The 18,936-nt window shown below is 35.2% G+C and overlaps 1 protein-coding gene across 1 annotated transcript in view; it reads right to left on the minus strand.

Annotated features, from left to right (window-relative positions):
• TRHDE (thyrotropin releasing hormone degrading enzyme) overlaps positions 1-18,936 on the minus strand; it is a 385,264-nt gene that overhangs the window by 266,413 nt on the left and 99,915 nt on the right. The window contains exon 3 of the mRNA XM_012738835.2: positions 913-1,039. Coding sequence (XP_012594289.2) covers positions 913-1,039 — 127 coding nt within the window. The remainder of the gene's footprint in view (positions 1-912; positions 1,040-18,936) is intronic.

Consider the following 18,936-nt stretch of genomic DNA (forward strand, 5'->3'; position numbering starts at 1 on the left):
TGGAATCTGATCAAAAATACTCTTGGGAAGGAGAAGGGATGAAGAAAAGTGAGGGAGAAACAAAGGACTGTCGTGATGTAATATTTCAAATAAAATAGGTTTTCTGAGAAGGAAAATAACTCCAACATTTCTAATGTATGTATGCACCCTTTCTAACTTCATGAAAAGTCACAGTTCATTCCCTAGCAAAAGCAGCAGCCTCATTGAAATTAGGATGACAGATTAATTCACTTATGCGTTCAACCAACACTTATTAAACACATTCTCCTTGTAAAAGGAAGAAACATAAAAACATTCACAATCTCCATTATTACCAAATTTCTCTTCTGTATTTTTATTCCATTTACTATAATTATATACCAGAAATATGATTGAACACAGCTCATCTAAGGGATAACTAATACTCTGAGACTTGACATCTCAAAATCTGGAAAGAAACACACCAACAAATGTAACATATCGAACAATTTCGGAAGTCATTAAGACCTAGTTTGAAATCCCAGCTCCCTCACTTACTGGCTGTCTAGATGAATGGAAAACTCCCTGGGTCTCAATTTCCTTATATATGGTAAATGTTCTAACTGTACCTACCCACATGGTAGTTGTAGTTATGCAATGCTGGCAAGCATGTTTCTAGAGTACATATTAAACAAATTGTAGGTATTTGAGTTATCTTTTGGAAACCTAAACTAGCATAATGCCTTTCTTAATTCTCGTGGGCACTTACTGGCAAGACTCCAGAAACACTAAATCTCATTTTACCTCTTCAAAAGAAATTATTTTTCATGCTTATCTTCTCTAAAAATAGAAACCTCAGAATTTTCATGCTTCTGGATATCTCAAAGAAACATGTGAAGAAGAAATTCCATCTTCAAGGAGCCCTTCCAATAAAATAACCAAGAAAATTCTTACCTAGTTTTGGCAAGGAATAGGGCACTTTAAAGTAATCTTCATAAAATTCTATTAGTCTCTTTGTTATATGGAGAGCATAGTCCCCGGATCCTCTTCTGATAGCATCGGGTCTTGCATATAACCGGACCTAATTAAAAATATATATAAAAGTTACGTTAGCCTTTTGGTACTTGAGTTTTATCTTCCCTGCAAATATGAATTTACACAAATCACTTTGGGTACTACAAAAATTAAACAGAATCCGTCTTTATACTGCATATCAAAGCGTGCTGTGGCTGAAAGAACCAAACTTGAATAATTGAAGTAATTGAAGTAACCAAGTTGAGCAAGTCACAATTTCCTTGCTTTACAAGATGACATAGAGAAGATTTATACACCTTGCATCAACATAAATATTCAAAGTTATCACTTACATGTGCTTGGTAGAGATAGGAAGGCATGGTGGATTAGTATAATGGGTCCCTGACTATGCTGAAAGTAGGCAGGATATGGTGGCTCAGCAGGAGAGAAAATCATGGTTTGTTACAGACACATTGTATCAAGCTTTGGAAGTATTACCAGACTGAAAAAATATATATATAATTTATGTTTCCTTCTTTTCTTTGGAATCAACTGTCTTTATTCCCAATATGCAAAGTAGGGATAGAAAATTTTCCATGTATGTAAGCAATCTCCGTTCTGGAAGGCCCTCTGCAACTGCTTCCAGCTTCAAACCCAGCGGAAGTAATTCATATTTTGAACACAATCCAGATACTTAATATTGATTTTTAAAGCAAGCACCATAGATTATCTAGTCCTTGACCAAATAAAAGCCTAAAGCAAGTAACAGAAAACTGAACAAAACTAACAATTGTATAGAAAAGGTTAAAATGAGATTAGTTTTCATAAAGCTTTCATAAAGCTATCCAGCATCTTTCTTTCCAAAGGCTAAATCTATTTTTCACAGATGTGGTCCCTAATCCTCACATCAATTCTGTGAATAAGAAATATGTATTTTGTGGAGCAGGAGAAAACACAATGTCTTGGGAGTTGGATTTTAGTCCTACTCTTGCCACTAACCAAGCTGGGTGATACTGAACAAATTACTTAACCTCTTTGGGTCCCAAATGTTTTCATTTATAAAATGAAGGTGTTGGACACCAGCTGGTTGCTAAAGTTCTTTTCAGTTCTAAAACATATTACTTCCAATCCCATTTTACAGATAAGGGAGTTTGTGTTCTTTTCAAATGACTAGAAAAACAAATGGTTTGCTCAGTATATAGAAATGGATATTTATATTCAGTAGTAAAACAAAAGAAAGTTATATTCAATCATAATATAAAAAATTGATTATATAATTAACTCTTTATTACCCATGCCTAAGAAAAGAGAACAGAGATGTGCATAATCAAAAAAAGTAAAACGTCAAGGAAAATACATTCTGACTTTATGTTAGGAAGACCTGTAATTCAATAAGGTATTTACTAAATTCAATGATAATTATTTACTGAAATTGTAAAGCTACTTCCCTCCCAACAGCTAAATTAAATACCATATTTAGTTTGTGGTCACCAACGTTTTTGGCTGGGAGTAATAGAAAACCAAAAACTGTCAGAAAAGACTACCTGCAACAGCAGATGTTGACACTCTTACAGAGGCAGTGGTTAAGATCTCCTTGCCTCTGACATCAACTGTTTATAAACATGCAAAGTTTACAAGTAAGTTATAGGTACTTAAGTAAAGTTTCCAAGAAGCAGCCCCTAAGTAAAGGATGAGTGTACAAGGGATTTAATAAGTACTCTCAGGAGACACTTACAAGGGAGTGGGGGAAGCAGGGTAAGGGAAGATAACAGGCCAAGCAAAGGTGCAATTTCAGGTGAAGTCCTGGACTCAGCCTGACCCACAAGGAGCTCTGGAGTGTGAATTGCACTGGTGGGTTTGCATTGCTTTGAGGCAAGAGAAATTCCATACTCTTGCATCTCAGTTATTGGTTAATGGTTATCTGTTAACAAAGGGAGTAAATAAAATCCCAGGCACTTCTGGTTCTTAAAGTATTTGGGTGACTCGGGCCCTATGGTCCAAATATAGCATGATCCAAATATGGCATATATATGTGTTATCTTCTCACTCAAATTGGATAATTTCCATCAAATCTTGACAACCAGATTGATTTAATTGTGTTTCTCTTGTCTGGGCCTACAGAGAACTTGACTAACTAGTAGAGTTGATTGATAGGAATGATTGTTTTTCTACCAAAATTAATGATGTATCCTGAGAGTAAAATCAGTGAACTTTGCTGCATCATTTTGTAGTCCTCTGAAAAGGTGTCAAGTATGACCTTTCAGGATCAAAGCAATGGGAGCGAGGGGATTGGGCACACCAAACAGGAAAGGAAATCTAGTCTGTGTACCAGCAACCTCCACTAGAGACGGTCATCATTCATTTATGCATTCATTCATTCAACAAATATTTATTTGGTACCTGCTTTGTACCAGGGCCTGAACTAAGCATTTTTAACTTAACAATAAAGAAGACATGTTCTCTAACCAAAGGAAGTGCAAGGCATTAACTGACACAAAAAGCAATGAAGATGTAATCACCATTCTCAAGAGCTCCTCATTTATTAGGTATGTTAGATAATGACAAGTGATAATGATATGTGCCATCTGAATGATAAAACATAAATGTCAAATGGACACTGAGGAAGAATGGATAGCTTTCAGAAAGTTCTAGGTGAAGTAACTAGTAAATTCACCTTAAAAACCATAACCAAGAGTACTACAAAATGATGCAACGAAGTTCACTGAATATACTCTCAGGATGCATCATTAATTTTGGTGGAAACACAATCATTCCTATCAATCAACTCTACTAGTTAGTCAAGCTAACTGTAGGCCCAGACAAGAGAAACACAATTAAATCAATCTGGTTGTCAAGATTTGACGGAAATGATCCAATTTGAGTGAGAAGATAAAACATACACATGCTTAGCACAGTGTCTTCATTTGCTCATTAAAACATTTATTGCACACCTGCTGTGTGCCAGGCATTGTACTAGGGAACAGAAATAGAATGATAAAATTCCTACCACAGAATTAATGAGACTTTTATACTTACAACTCTTAAAAGGTTCATAATATGTGGAAAACAAACAAATAAATCAACAACAAAAATACAATGTGAGAAATATAACAGTGTACTCTGCTTCCCCTCCCATTACAAAAGATGAACTGAAAAGCTCCTATCCAAGGCTAAGCCTTCCACATTCTATCCACTCTTGCCTGTTCAAAGACATCATTTCCAAAATTCTCCCCTTTATCTCCCATATCACCGATTTATGCTTCCATACTGGATCATTCTCATCAGCAAACAATACTCTATATTTGTTCCATGTTTTAAAAAATAATCTTTCTTGACTACAGTTCCTCCAGGCATGGTTTCCAACCATGCTCATTGAGTTTTCTGCAGAGTTAGGATGAAAATGTCAGTTAACACCCAAACCAGAACATTTTTGAGAATAAAAAGGAGCACTTACAACCTGATATGTTAGCTGCAAGTAGGATGTTTGCCTATTTATACTCCCTCCTCCTACTCTGTCTTGAACTCACTACAACAAAGCTTTCATCCCCACTACTCTACCAAAACTGTTCTCATCAGTTTGGCCTCACTAATGGCCTCACTAATGCCATCTTGAGGCCATCACTAATGGCCTCAAGATGGCAAATCCTATGTCCAGTTCTCACTCTTCAACATGCTTAACCTGTCAACAGCATTTGGACAATTGATCATTTCCTCTGCTTGAAGCACTTTTTATATATTCATTCATTCATTCATTTAGAGATGGGGGTCTTGCTCTGTCACCCTGAAATGTAGTGGTGTGATCATAGCTCCCTACAACCTAAAACTCCTATGCTCAAGCAATCCTCCTGCTTCAGCCTCTCAAGTAGCTGGGACTATAGACATTTGCCACAATGCCTGGCTATTTTTTATTTTTATTTTTTTCTAGAGGCAGGGTCTTACTATATTGCCTAGGCAGTTCTCAAACTCCTGAGCTCAAGTGATCCTCCTGCCTTGACTTCCCTAAGTGCTGGGATTATAGGCGTGAGTTATGGTGCTCAGCCTGAAACTCTTTCTTCACTTGGCTTCTCTCACTTTTCCTTACATCCCATTGACCACTCCTCAGTCTCCTTGCTGATATCTCCTTATCCTCATCCCAATCACTTCTTAATGTTGGAGCGTCTCAGTTTGCAATGTATAGACTTCTTCACTTATCTGTGAAAAAAATAAAACTCCCTTGGTGATAACCTCTAGTCTCATAGTCATAAATATCATTTAGATGCCAAAAATTTATCCAATAATTCCAGATTCCATATTCATTAGTCCAACTGCCCACCTGGCATCTCCACTTGGGCATCTAATAGGCATCTGAAACTTAACATGTCTAAAACTGAACTCCTGATATTTCTTTCTCTCTCTGTCTCTCTCTCTCTCTGTCTCTCTCTCTCTCTGTCACACACACACACACATACACACACACACACACACACACACACATCCATACCTATTCCTCCTAAAACCTTTCCCATCTCAGTTAATTACATCCTTCCACTGAGCTGTCCAGGCCCAACGCCTCAGCACCATCCTTTTCCCTCTTTCTCTCACACTCCATGTTCAGTTGGTCAGCAAATCCTATTGGCTCTACATTAAAAATATATCTGGAATCCTATCACTTCTCACACCCCGATACCACCACTCTGCAGGTCCAAGCTTCCTCCACTTCTTGCCTGGAAGAATGATCTGCTATCCTGCTGATGCCTTATCCTTTGCTTCCTTCAGGCTGTTATCTACACAGCAATGAAACATTTCCTGTTAAAATATGGGCATCACATCATGTCACTCTTCTGCTTTTCTTCCTCCAATGGCTTTTGATCTCATTGAGACTAAAAGCCCAATATTTTACAAGGGCCCAGAAATCCCTATATAAATCTAATCCCCTTTAGCTCTCTGGCTTCATTTCCTACTATTTTGGTCCACACTAACTACAATTCATTCATGCAATTCACTGGTTTCCATACCATTCCTCAAATATACCACAGAGATTCCCCTTCAGAGTTTTTTGGTTTCCCCCCAGATATCTCCATGGCTCATTTCTCCATCTTCTTTAGATACTTGACCAAATATCTCACTTTCTGAGCAGCCATGCCTCCTACCCAAGGACGCTCTATCTCCCTTCCTTGCTTTATTGTTTCATGAAGCACTTGTCACCATTTAGCAAAATATATGTTTTATTTATTAATGTGCTTCTTGCTGCCTTTTTCTAAGAAAACACATTGTATGAGGGCAAAGCTTTTTCAACTATTAGATCTAACCATATAAAAGTGCCATTTTTGTGGGTCAAAATATTTTGCTCAATTTGCCTCTCTAGTACCTGGTACATAAACCTTTGACAAATGAATGAATTTCATAGATACATACAGATCCCAAGGGAGTATATAATAAAGACCCATCTCAGAGGAGTGGATGTTTCAGCTGAATCTTGAAGGATCACCTGGGCAAAGGAAGCCACCAAATGGAGGATGATATCTCAGTAACAGTATGTACTGAGACAACAGCACTGACCAAATAATAAGTGATCTTAAAGGGGTTACTCAATACTGGGGTTTTCTTATAGGTGTAGAAGTTCATGAGAGGATATTAAACCAGAAAGGGATAAAAATTAGTTTTGTATTTCAGAAAGACCACATCAATGACTTATACCAGGTAAACTGAGATATAGGGAGCTGCTTGTTAAAAGTGCGGGAAGATAGACAAATTAGAAAACTGAGGACACTCCTGTAGTCCCAGCTACTCAGAAGGCTAAGACAGGAGGATCACTTGAGCCCAAGAGTTTGAGGTTGAAGTGAGCTATGTGAACTATGACAATGCCACTGCATTCTAGACTGGGTGACAGAATAAGACCCTGTCTCATAAAAAAAAAAAAAAAGAAAGAAAGAAAGAAAAGAAAAGAGAGGAGATACACGATGATAAGTGAAATTGGAGAAGTAAAGAGAAATTGCAAACCATATTACAGAAGTGTCCGTAAATTGAAGTTCAAAATATGAATTTCATAATATGGGCACAGGCAAGTCATTTAAAGATTTTAAGCCACAGAATGGCATGATCAGAATTAGGTTTTAGCAAACTGTATTGGCTGAAGTGAAGATGATGGATTAGGAAGGAATAGAAACAAATAAAAAGAAATGAGTTTACTATTGTAGAAATTCAGGTAAAAAATGATGGTGGTTTGGACTAGAAAGATGGCAGCAGGGATGCAGAGAAATAGATGGATTGCTTCAATTGTCCGAACACTCTTGTTGAACAAGCCCTTCAGTTATCAGGTAAAGCCAATTATAGTCACATTCGCACTTAAAAAAATCATTCATCTTATCTGTACCCCAGTATCTCACTACAGTTACCTGTTAGAACAAGTGAGACCCAATCGGAAATGTCCAAAATATTTCACAAACTGAGTAATTCCTGTATGGTTAATCAAGTGAATTCAGCACAATAATTCACTTTATATGGTGAAAAAGAATCACATTTTCTTCTTTTAGATGAACAAAGTTCTACGTAATCATAACATAGAAACTAAATCTTCACAAACACAGTTATCACTCAAAAGCAATGAAATATAATTTTATTATACCTGCTTATTTACATTTTCTGACATTTCATGATAAGAGCCTGGCTCTGAAAATGTAAATTGTTTACAAGGTTTTATCTCTCCCTCTGTATAGCTTCTTCCAACAACCAATATGAACCAAACTCTATGAATAGTTAGTCCGGTGGAAGGGACATAATATTAGGAACTGGCACATAGGGATTTGAAGTTCAGCTTTTTCACTAACTACATCTGTTTACTTCTGACAGTCAGTCCACTTCTCTAGGCCACAGCTCAAAGTACCTTCCAAGGGTAATAGTTTATCATTATCTATTTATCATATCATGCCTCAGAGATGGGTGTGTCATATAAATTTGCCTAAATTCTTCTCACCTAGTCTGTACTTCTTGTGAGGAGAAAATAATAAAAAAGGGTTTTTTATTCACATAATTTTACTCCTTTACATTTTTATTTCCCCTGAAAACACAAACCAACTACTCAGCTTCTTTTCTCCATCCTTTACTCCTGAGTGTTCTTTTTTTCCCCCTGAACTATCCATGAAGTTGGTACTGATTAGACAGAAATAACTATAATAACCAATATGGAATAGAAGAATCTGGCTTTGGAAAAATACTCTCATGGTACCACCCTTATGGTAACACATCATAGCAATGAGCCAAGCAAGGTGAGGGAGCCACATATTTTTGATCCCTTGGAACACAATAGGGGTTCCTAGTGTGGTTTCTGCTGGACCCAGTGGAGTTTACTCTGTAGTTTCATAGACTCTTTGTACTTAAAGTATGTTTCATCTCTTTATAGGATCTTAAGCATTTTTATCACTGAAAGGAAAAAAAAAAACACACTAAAGGCAGATATCCCTTTGGCCACCTCACTTTCTCACAAAATCAGGGGGAGCAATGAAATTTCAGCTCTCCCAACCGTGGGTGTGGCTGCTTAGAGAACATGTTGGGAAGAATCCTGAGACCACATCTATTCTCAGCAGGAGAAAGTGCCATGATCCGAGAAATGTGCTCTGTATATAAGGGTAGGAGAGGTAACGCTGGTGCCAGATACTTGCGACTATTAGGGTAGAATATTCTTCGCAAGACAGTTAAAATGAAAGAGAACTTTGATTCCAAAGCATTATGTCTCTGATAGCTGTGCAATTTAGAATAAGAACATCAACGTCTGTTTAAGGATTTCATCAATGGGGTATTTGTTTATTCAGTTAATAGCTAATGAGCATCTATTAAGGACCAGGCCACTATTCACATGCTGAGTGTCCAAAGGTAAGCAGGAGACAAGATATTTCCTTTCAAGGAGCTTCAGTACTCTGGGGGAGATACAACAGCCCAATAGTTTAGAATAACAAAATGGCTCTAATTTATATCTATATCTTATTTCTCTCAAAAACAAACCCTCTCCATAGAGATGGTGTTTCAGCAAAACAGGGCCAGAACACCAAGAAAGTAAAGATGAGCAATCAGTTGTTCAGAGTCTTACATACAAAGCTCTGCCTTTCATTACACTAATGATTTTGAAAGAAAGGTTAAAGATACATGTATAATTGTAATATAATGCAAAAGTAGTAAGAAAACACATGCATTTTGTCAGAAATATTAAGAAATATTCTACTAAATAATTTTAGAGACTTTCCTCTAATAATTTAAAGTGCCTCACAAATTTTTAAAATTTATCTTCACAAAATACCTGGAGTTAGCCATAAATTCTGATTTTGTAGATGAAAAATTCTGAAGAGAAGGTTTTCTATAGTCACTGAGTTGCTTTAAAGGGGAGTGAAATTAAATTTCTCTCTCTAAAGCCTTTCTTCTAGATTGTTTTAATTATTTGTTGTTTAAAAATGAATTATACTAGTTGCTATATAATTATGTGAAACAGTGTAAAGTTACACCATACAGCCAAGAAGAAGAAAAAGCGTTTACAACAGTAGTACACCTGTTAAACACTTGAATAACATTTTCTCTAATTTGACATTTGTAATTTGGTACTTTGAGTTAAATAAACCTTCTGGCTTGCCAGAGTTATTCGGTGAGAAAATTTTACGCTGCAAGAGTACATTAGGAACTTTGTAAGACACAGTAATTATTTCACGGCTTTAAAATATCACTATAATAACAATACATTTACTTTTCCTTTTGCCAAACTGAAAAACCAGTCCCTTTCTTTAATATTAATAATTGTAGACCAACAATGTGTTGTCACTAAATTCCAGCCAGTAAAGCCGAATTAATTCACCTATGTGAATATAATTTGATTTGGAGGCTCTTCCTACAAATCCACAAAACGGAACAAGCCAGGGAGAAAGAAGCAGGTGCTTTTGGCACTAAGTCAGAGATAAATACATTGATACAAAGAGGAAAGGATGTTGTAAACAAGAAACTAAAAGCCCAGGAGTATTAGTCTTATTTAAAATTCAGAAGATAACATTTTTTTCCTAAGCAAATGGGAAATAAATACACACAAAACTCTGATAGAAACAGGGAACTAATGTCCAGATTCAAATTCAGGAGCTAATAAACATAAAGAATCATCTGGAAGGGAGAAGGGGAAGGAGCTTTCCTTGCAGAAGCAGGTGGCACAGGCTGAGGAGGCTCGAGAAGGGCCTTGACCTCTCAAGTCAAGTGTCTGGATATGTGGCTTTGAGCAATTGAGAACCACTTCAGAGTCTGAAGCAGAGTAACATGATTGAAAACGACAAGGGAAGAATATTTAGGTAACAGAATTTAAGATGTATTGAGACAAAGAGGCCAATGAGTAGAAAAGCATAATATTACAGGTGAGAAACTTGTTCTGTCGCTTTTATAGTGAGAACAGCCAGTAATAGGCAGTCTCCATCACCTTAGTAGAGGAACACATTCTGAGAAGGAGAATTGGGGATGGATGCAGAGTAAAATCTTGGTGCTAAGAATGAGGCACATGGTGATAGCAGAACAACAACCACCTCAAAACCATTCCAACAAAAACATGTTGCAAAAAGAAATGTCAAAGCCTTTTGGCAAGTCTCATCTTGGAATCCATGCTACAGATTCATTTAATAGATATTTTGAGTGCAATTACTTAAACATCTTTAGTAATACTTTTACTAAATTTCATACCACAGCAATACTATTATTAAATATAAGAAGAGTGCAGAGTATTGTCACTGATAAAATCTCTCTACTGGCCTGCCCTTGCTTATATTTTCTCCCTTCCCTCTTTATAGAATTTCACCAAGGAATAGTGAGTAAAACACTCATTGGGAAATTCTGAGACAGCTTTGTCATATACTATGGGGTTCCTTTTAGGCTCAGTGGCCCTATTACACAGGTTTATAGGCTCTTTATATTTATATTGTGTTTGTGTCAACTCTCTATAGGACCTTAAGTTCTTTAATCATTTTGGGTCCATCTTTTCAGTCCTTGTTGTGTCTAATACAATGCCTTGCACCCGATAGGGACTGACAACGTGTTGCTGACTCCCATAAAATGGCAATAAACTTTGAAGATCCTTGTTGAGTCACTCTAGTACTAAAATGCTGCTATAATAGATTGATAACATCTTCCAACTGCATTTTGCTTCAGGCAAGGAAATTAGTACTGTGGCAAACTGTACAGTCTCTTCTTGTAAATCACTTCACATTTATTTACAAAGCACAGTACTTACCAGTCCACTGTGGAGCTTACAAATTCAAATTACTTATGGGGACTTCTAGGCAAGGGCAGGACTTTGCCATACTGTGCTGCTATTGTCATGTTTTTCTAAATCCCTATGTGGTAGGCTGAATGATAGCTCTTGAAGATAGCTACATCCTAATCCCTGGAATCTTTGAATGTTACCTTAAACGGCAAAAAGAACTTTACATATGTAATTAAATGAAGACATTACTGGATTACTGGAGATTATCCTGGTTTACCCAGGTGAGTTCTAAATGTAATCACAATGCCTTTATAAGAGGGAGGTAGAGGGAGTTTTGACTATGAATGAAGAGAAGACAATAAGATGACAGAAACAGAAAGAAACATGAAGATAAAAACATGGAAAAAGGAGCCACGAGCCACCAAAGGCATGGAACTCAGCTTTTGAAGCTGGAAAGACAAAGAACTGAATCATCCCATAGAGCTTCCAAAAAAAAACCCAGCCCTGCAGACTCCTTAATTTTAGCCCTGTAAAACTCATTTTGGATTTCTGATCTCTGAAACAGTAAGAGAATAAATTTGTGTTGCATTAAGCCACTGAATTTGTGGTAATTTATTACAGCTACAATAGGAAACTAATATATTATAGTTTCTTTACCTTATTGCCAGTTAATACATTGCTTTGTATCAGATTTTCAACTTCCTGTGGGAGCACATTTTGTGTTTCTTTGTGTACCTCTCTATTGTAGGTATAATTCTTTACAGCTTTCAAATTGCTCACTTTGGCACACCTGTATTACTCACCTATATTATTACCAAGCACACAATACATTCATGCATTTAAGTGGCACACAAAAAAAGTCAAATAATTGAATAAAAGACTCATCTACAGCAATTCTTCTCCAAATTTCATCTTTGCATCAGAATCACCTCCAGTCATAGAGTAAAATTCAGATTCCTGGGCCCACGCAGGACAGCAGGTGTTCTGAATTATCTCTCTCAGGTGGGACCCTAAAAATATACATTTTTAACTACTCATAGTTGAATTATATATATTCTAAATTTGAAGAACTAGGGTCAACTGAAGAAGCATTTGTTCATTTAGCCCTAGAACAAGCAAACCTCAAGCTTGAAAGAAATATTTCAAGCAAAAGCCGAACACATAGGAAAAAATATATAATTCCTTAAATTTCTTTCAACATCAGAGTCTTCAATGAAGATACATTCAACGTGGCTTTTATTATTTTTAACTTAACAACTAATCTTTCTCCTGCAGAATAAACAACAAACAACAGATAATTAAGATCCAATGTCTGGGAATCAGAAAAAGTTGCTTAATCTTGTCACAGTCCATAGATAAAACAGTAGCAGTTAATCCCTTCCTGAGATAGAGTACCTCTTTTGCAATAGACTGAATTGCACTTTTTGGTTGTTGGTTGGTTTGTTTGTTTTTTTAAGCAAGAGAGTAAATTTAGAGAATTTTCTCATTAAGCTATCTATTTTACGCCTGGTCAAATTTCTTCAGCAAGACTGACAGCCAAGTACACCTATTTGTAAATACAGAGGCTCAGTGCTGAGTTGAATTCAGTTTCAATTTAGTTTGGCCCATCTGTCCTTTGATTCCCTGACTTCCAACTGCCTGCTGACCTCACTGTTACGTATGCCATCTTCCTCTCTAAAGCAACACTGCCCAGTTCAAGTACAGCGCCCTATCTTCACCAGGGAAAATCTCACGGAGAAGGTGATCTCTGAGGAAAAATATAAAGCAAGTGAGGATGTGAGCAATGCAGATATAGATTTTTGAAGGGAATGAATTCCAGGAATAGACATTTACCAGTATTCTTAAAACCTTCATTGTTTCAGTGCTCAAGCCTCTCCACAAAGAATAAAACATTACCCTTATAATCTCAACAGATATAAATAATGCTCAACTTTTTTTCCACATTTATTTCAGATATCTGTTAACACACTCTAATTCCCTGAGTCAACACACCCCCTTTACCTGATTCCCCTCTCTCCTGCTCTAGAACTAACTGCAGCCGGGATGTACTGGCTTCCATGATCAATTGCACAGTATATATCCAATTCATGTCGTATTTGTCTTTCAGCTTTATTCAGTATTTTCCATTTCTCTTCAAAAGAGTTGTACCAATTTATATCTTACCAGTATAGTTCCTCCTCCCCCCACCCTCACCAAATTTTTTATTTTGAATTTTTTTATTAATCAATAAGTATGAAAGTTTTTTATTGTTGGTAGTAACTTATATCTTTCTGATAATAGATTGAGCATCATTTTATATGTTTATTGGCTCTTTAATTTATCTCTTTTGCAAATTGCCTTGTTCTGCAAACTATTTTACCTGCCTATTCTACCATTGGATCATTTATCTTTTCCTTATGATTTGCAATAGTTCTTGTATATCCTGGATAGTTATGATTTGCCAATGTGTAATTTGCAAAAAATTCTCCCTATGGTAGTCTTGTATATTATGTCCTTGATCAAATAGAATTTTTTACTTTGAATATAGTCAAATATCAAATGTTCTCTTTAGGGTTTGTATTTTCTGAGTCTTTTTAAAGAAATCTTTCACTGCCCTCAAGGTTAAAAGGATATTTTTCCTTTGTTTTCTTCTACAAGTTTAAGATTTTTGTTTTTCAAAGTCAGGGCTTTAACCTATTTGGGATGTATCGTGTGAGTGGTGTGAAGTTGAGATCTCATTCTATTTCTTTCTATATGGATTATCCATTGTGTCTGCATTATTTATTGAATATTCTTGCTTTTCCCACTGATTTATAATTCTCATTCTCTCATATACCAAATTCTCATATATGCTTTTCTTCACTGTTTTCTACTGGTCAGTATGTCTATCACTGTGCCCAGAGCACATTCTGTAATCACTAAAACTAAATAAATCTTGAAGTCTAGGAAGACCAGTACCCTCTCCTTATTCATTTTCAAAAATTCCTTATTATTCTGTATGAATTTTAGTATCATTTTTCCATATTTACACACAAATCCTATTGTGAATTTTGCTAGTATTGCATTGGATCTGCATATTAATTTGACACCTTCACTATATTAGATCTTAACATTTATGCCCATTGAATATCTCTTAATCATTTCAGTCTTTGCCCATTTTTAGGTTTTATCATTTCCTCTATGTAAGCCTTATACAACTTTTGTTAGATTTACTTTTAGATCCCTTATCATTTGTTGCTATTGTAAACAGGATTTGAAAAATCATATTTCTAATCTATTGTTTCTGATATTGTCCACTTATTGATTTTTCTGTAGACTGACTTTGAAAAGTCAACTTTCTTAATTAATCCTAATAGTTTTTCTGTATTGTTTTATATTTGCTTTCCTTAGTCAGGATTTCTAGAACAATGCCAAGTAGTAGCAGTAAAAGAAAGTGCCCTTATCTTATTTCTAACTTTATTTGGAATGCTTGTACTATTTCACTACCAATTATAATTCTTGCTGCAAGATAAGGAAGTTCCCTCTTATTCATTGTTTGCCAAGAATTCTATCACAAATGGCGTTGGATTTTTCTAATGCTTTCTTCACATATATTCAGATGATACGTTTCTTCTTATTTTTCCAGTGATCTGTTAAGGTAGTAAATTATAGTAATAAATTTTCTAGTGTTAAATTGTTTACTTTCCTGAAAAGGAAACAATGGGAGAAACATTCTTAGTCATGTTGGGAAACTTCCTCTTTGGCCTAAGATAGAATTTAACTTTTCTCAAAGAGTTGGGAAACATAGCTAAACATATCTATAAAACTGTGTGAATCTGGTGGGTTTATTTTCTTTTGGAGGGTGGGAGGTGGTTACATTTTTGACTATTGATTCAATGTCTTTAAGGTTATTGATAATTTATAGTTTTCTTTAAAATGCACATTTCATCTAAGTTTTAAAAGCATGAGCCTGAAATCCTTCACAATATTCTCTATTTCTCAAATCTCTCCCTTATCTATAGTTATTTTCAATTCTGGTTATATTTATACCTTTCCTCATAAGATTGTCAAAAGTATGTCTCACAATCTATTCAAAGGACTCTTTTGGTTTGGCAGAGTATTTCTATATTTATTTCTTTAGCTTTCATTTCATTGATATCTAATGTTAATCATTTTCTTGTTTTTTCTTTCTTTCTCTATGCAGTTGACACTTGAATAATACAGGGGTTGGGACGCCAACCCCCCATAGAGTTGAAAATTCGCACATAATTTTTGACTCCCCCAAAACTTAACTACAAATAGCCTACTGTTTACTGAAGTCTTACCAATTACATAAATAGTCAATTAACACATATTTTTTATGTTATATATATTAAATACTGTATTCTTACAATAAAGTAACCTGGAAAAAAAATCTATTATTAAGAATATGATGAGGCCAGGCACAGTGGCTCACTCCTATAATCCTAACACTCTCGGAGGCCAAGGCAGGAGGATTGTTTAACAAGCTCAGAAGTTCAAGACCAGCCTGAGCAAGAGTGAGACCCTGTCTCTATTAACTAAAAATAGAAAAATTAGCCACTCATGGTAGCATGAACCTGTAATGCCAGCTACTCGAGAAGCTGAGGCAGGAGGATTGCTTGAGCCCAGGAGTTGGAGGTTGCAGTGAGCTATGATGATGCCACTGCACTCTACCCAGGGCAACAGAGTAAGACTCTGTCTCAAAAAGAAGGAAAAAAAAAAAGGAAAAAATATCATAAAGAAGAGAAAATATATTTACTGTTCAGTAAGTGAAAGTGGATCATCTTAAAGGGCTTCATTTCATCATCTTCATATTAAGTAGGTCAAGAAGAAGGAGAAAGAGGAAGAATTGATCTTGCCATCTCAGGGTGGTAGAAACAGAAGAAAATCCACATATAAGTGGATCCATGTAGTTCAAACCCATGTTGTTCAAGGGTCAACTATACTGTTATTTTTCTTTACTCTTAAATAAAATAATCATCTGATCAATTTTAAATCATTCATGTTTTAAAAATGGCTTTTTATAGTATACCCTTTAAGGATACTAATTCCTTCTAAATACTGTTTTAGTTGCATTCCACAAAATTTAATCAGTAGTATTCTTATTTTTCATTAATTTCTATATATTTCATAACTTTCCATTTAACCCATAAATTATTTAGAAGTATCATTTTTAAACTTCCTAATGTTGTGATTATTAGGTTATTTTTTTTTATTGTGATCTAACTATATTGCCAAAAGCATGGTCTGTTTGATATTGATTCTTGGTATTTTTTTTAATGAATTTTATTGTGTATATTTAAAGTATACAATGTGATATTATAAGATACATCATTACTATAGTAAAATCATTGCTGTTGTCAAGAAATTAACATATCCATCATCTCATATAGTTTCCCATTTTTCTCCCTGTGACAAGAAGAACTATAATCTACTCATTTAGCAAAACTCTTGAGTATAATACACTGTTACTAACTATAGTGATATCTGCACTCACACACTCATTGTAGCAGTATTCACAATAACCAAGATTTGAAAACAACCTAGGTGTCCATCAATGGATGAATGGATAAAGAAACTGTAGCAGACATACAATGGAATATTATTCAGCCTTTAAAAAAAGGGAGATCCCGGCCAGGCGCATGGTGGCTCATGCCTGTAATCCTAGCACTCTGGGAGGCCAAGGTGGGTGGATAGCTCAAGGCCAGGAGTTCAAAACCAGCCAGAACAAGAGGGAGACCCTGTCTCTACTAAAAAATAGAAAGAAAGTAATTGGCTAACTAAAATGTATGGAAAAAATTAGCTGGGCATGGTGGCGCATGCCTGTAGCCCCTGCTACTCAGGAGGCTGAGGCAGAAGGATTGCTTGTGCCCAGGAGTTTGAGGTTGCTGTGAGCTAGGCTGATGCCACAGCACTCTAGCTTAGGCAACAGAGTGAGACTCTGTCTCAAAAAAATAAATAAATAAAGAGGAGATCTTGCCATTTGCCGCAATGTGGATGGATCTAGAAGAAATTATACTAAGTGATATAAGCCATACACAAAAATAAAAATATTGCACAATTTCGTTTATCTGTGGAATCTAAAAAAAAATGTCAACTATATAGAAATAGAGAATAAAATAGTGGTTACCAGAGGTTGGGGAGAGAAGGAAATGGCAACAGGTCAAAGGATATAAAATAACAAATAAGTAGGATGAATGAGTTGAAAGATCTTGGTATTTCTTGAGTTTTTGTGGACCACTATTTGTGAATTTCTTCTGTAATAGGTACATATGCTTGAAAACAATGTTTAACTTCTAATTTTAGGTATATGTATCCAAATATATTAGTTAGGTTAATATTGTGTTATTTATGTCTTCTAAATCTCTAAGTATTTTGCTTTATATTTCTGAGAAAAGTATTAAAATCTTCCATGAGTCCATTAATCTAGATTTGTCCATCCATAGTTCTGCAATTTCTCCCTCAAATACTTTGAGTCAATATTACTAAGTCATACAGGTTTATATCTTCCAGGCAAAAGCCTTTTATAATCTTTAACCTCAATAATGCTAATACCTTACAATCTATTTCATTAAATAACATCAGCTTTCTCCTTCTCTTTACATTCAAGATTTCAGGCTTTATGCTTAAGATGCATCTTCTGTTAAGAGCATAGAGTTAGATTTTATTTCACTATCCAATCTACTTACCTCTATATTTCATAAGAAAATTTAGTATAAATATATATTTTAGTAGAGATATAAATATAAAAGTTTGTATTTTGTTCTATCTTATTCAGTGTTTTCTAGCCATTTTTTAAACTTTATTTCTTTTTTCTCCTTTCCTGTTTTTTATTAGATTGATCATATTTTCTTTATTTCATTTTTATTTTTTTACTCATTTGGAAATTGTATGTTCTAGTTCTATTTACTTTTTCAGTGATGCACTGAAGTGTAAATACATAATGGCTTTTCATAGTCTAATGTCAGTTTATCTCTCTATATGCCTTGAGAGCAATACATGGACCTGAATACACTATACATTTAGTATAGCATGGTGGTCAAGTGAGCAGGTCTGGAGCTAAACTACTTGGATTTGGATCCTGGCTTTGCCTCTTAGCATCATTTAATGGGTTAGTTACTTATCATCTCTCTGCATCAGTCCCTTCATCTGAAAAATAAATAAATTAATTAATTAATAATTGCTTTGGGAATCAAATGAGTCACTACATGGGCAGGGCTTAGAGAAATGCTAGCCTATATCTTATCTGTTTTGATTTTTCATTTCCCTGTTGTACTACAGTTACAACTTATTTTGACAACCATCAAAGCTAGTCATTATTATTATTTAACTAGTGATGCCTATTTAAATTCACCAACAGTGTGCCAATTCTTTGCTTCACCATAGCTTTTTCCTTTCTAGGTTAAATTTTCTTCTTTTGGGGATATATCCTGCAGTCATTTTTTTCATAATGATCTATAAATATAAAACTCTCTCAGTCCTTCTTTGTATAAAAATGGCTAAATTTTGACTTCATTAATAATAATTTATGGCAGCCTAGGAAAGCCATAGCTTTGACTTTCTCTCAAACCTTTGAAAGTATGTATTGCACATCAAGGGGACTCTGTTTTCACTGCTGAGAAGGCTATTGGTCATTTGTCTCTTAATAGATGATCTTTTTACCTCTGGTTGCTTTATTTAAATATGAAAAGTTTTAAACATATATAAAAATCAGAGATGATAGAAAAATGAATCCTTATATAACCATTTCTGGATTCAATAATTATCAAGAATTTGCTTCATCTATATCT

The sequence above is a fragment of the Microcebus murinus genome, chromosome 10 (assembly GCF_040939455.1).
Source record: "Microcebus murinus isolate Inina chromosome 10, M.murinus_Inina_mat1.0, whole genome shotgun sequence".
NCBI classification, from domain to species: domain Eukaryota; kingdom Metazoa; phylum Chordata; class Mammalia; order Primates; family Cheirogaleidae; genus Microcebus; species Microcebus murinus.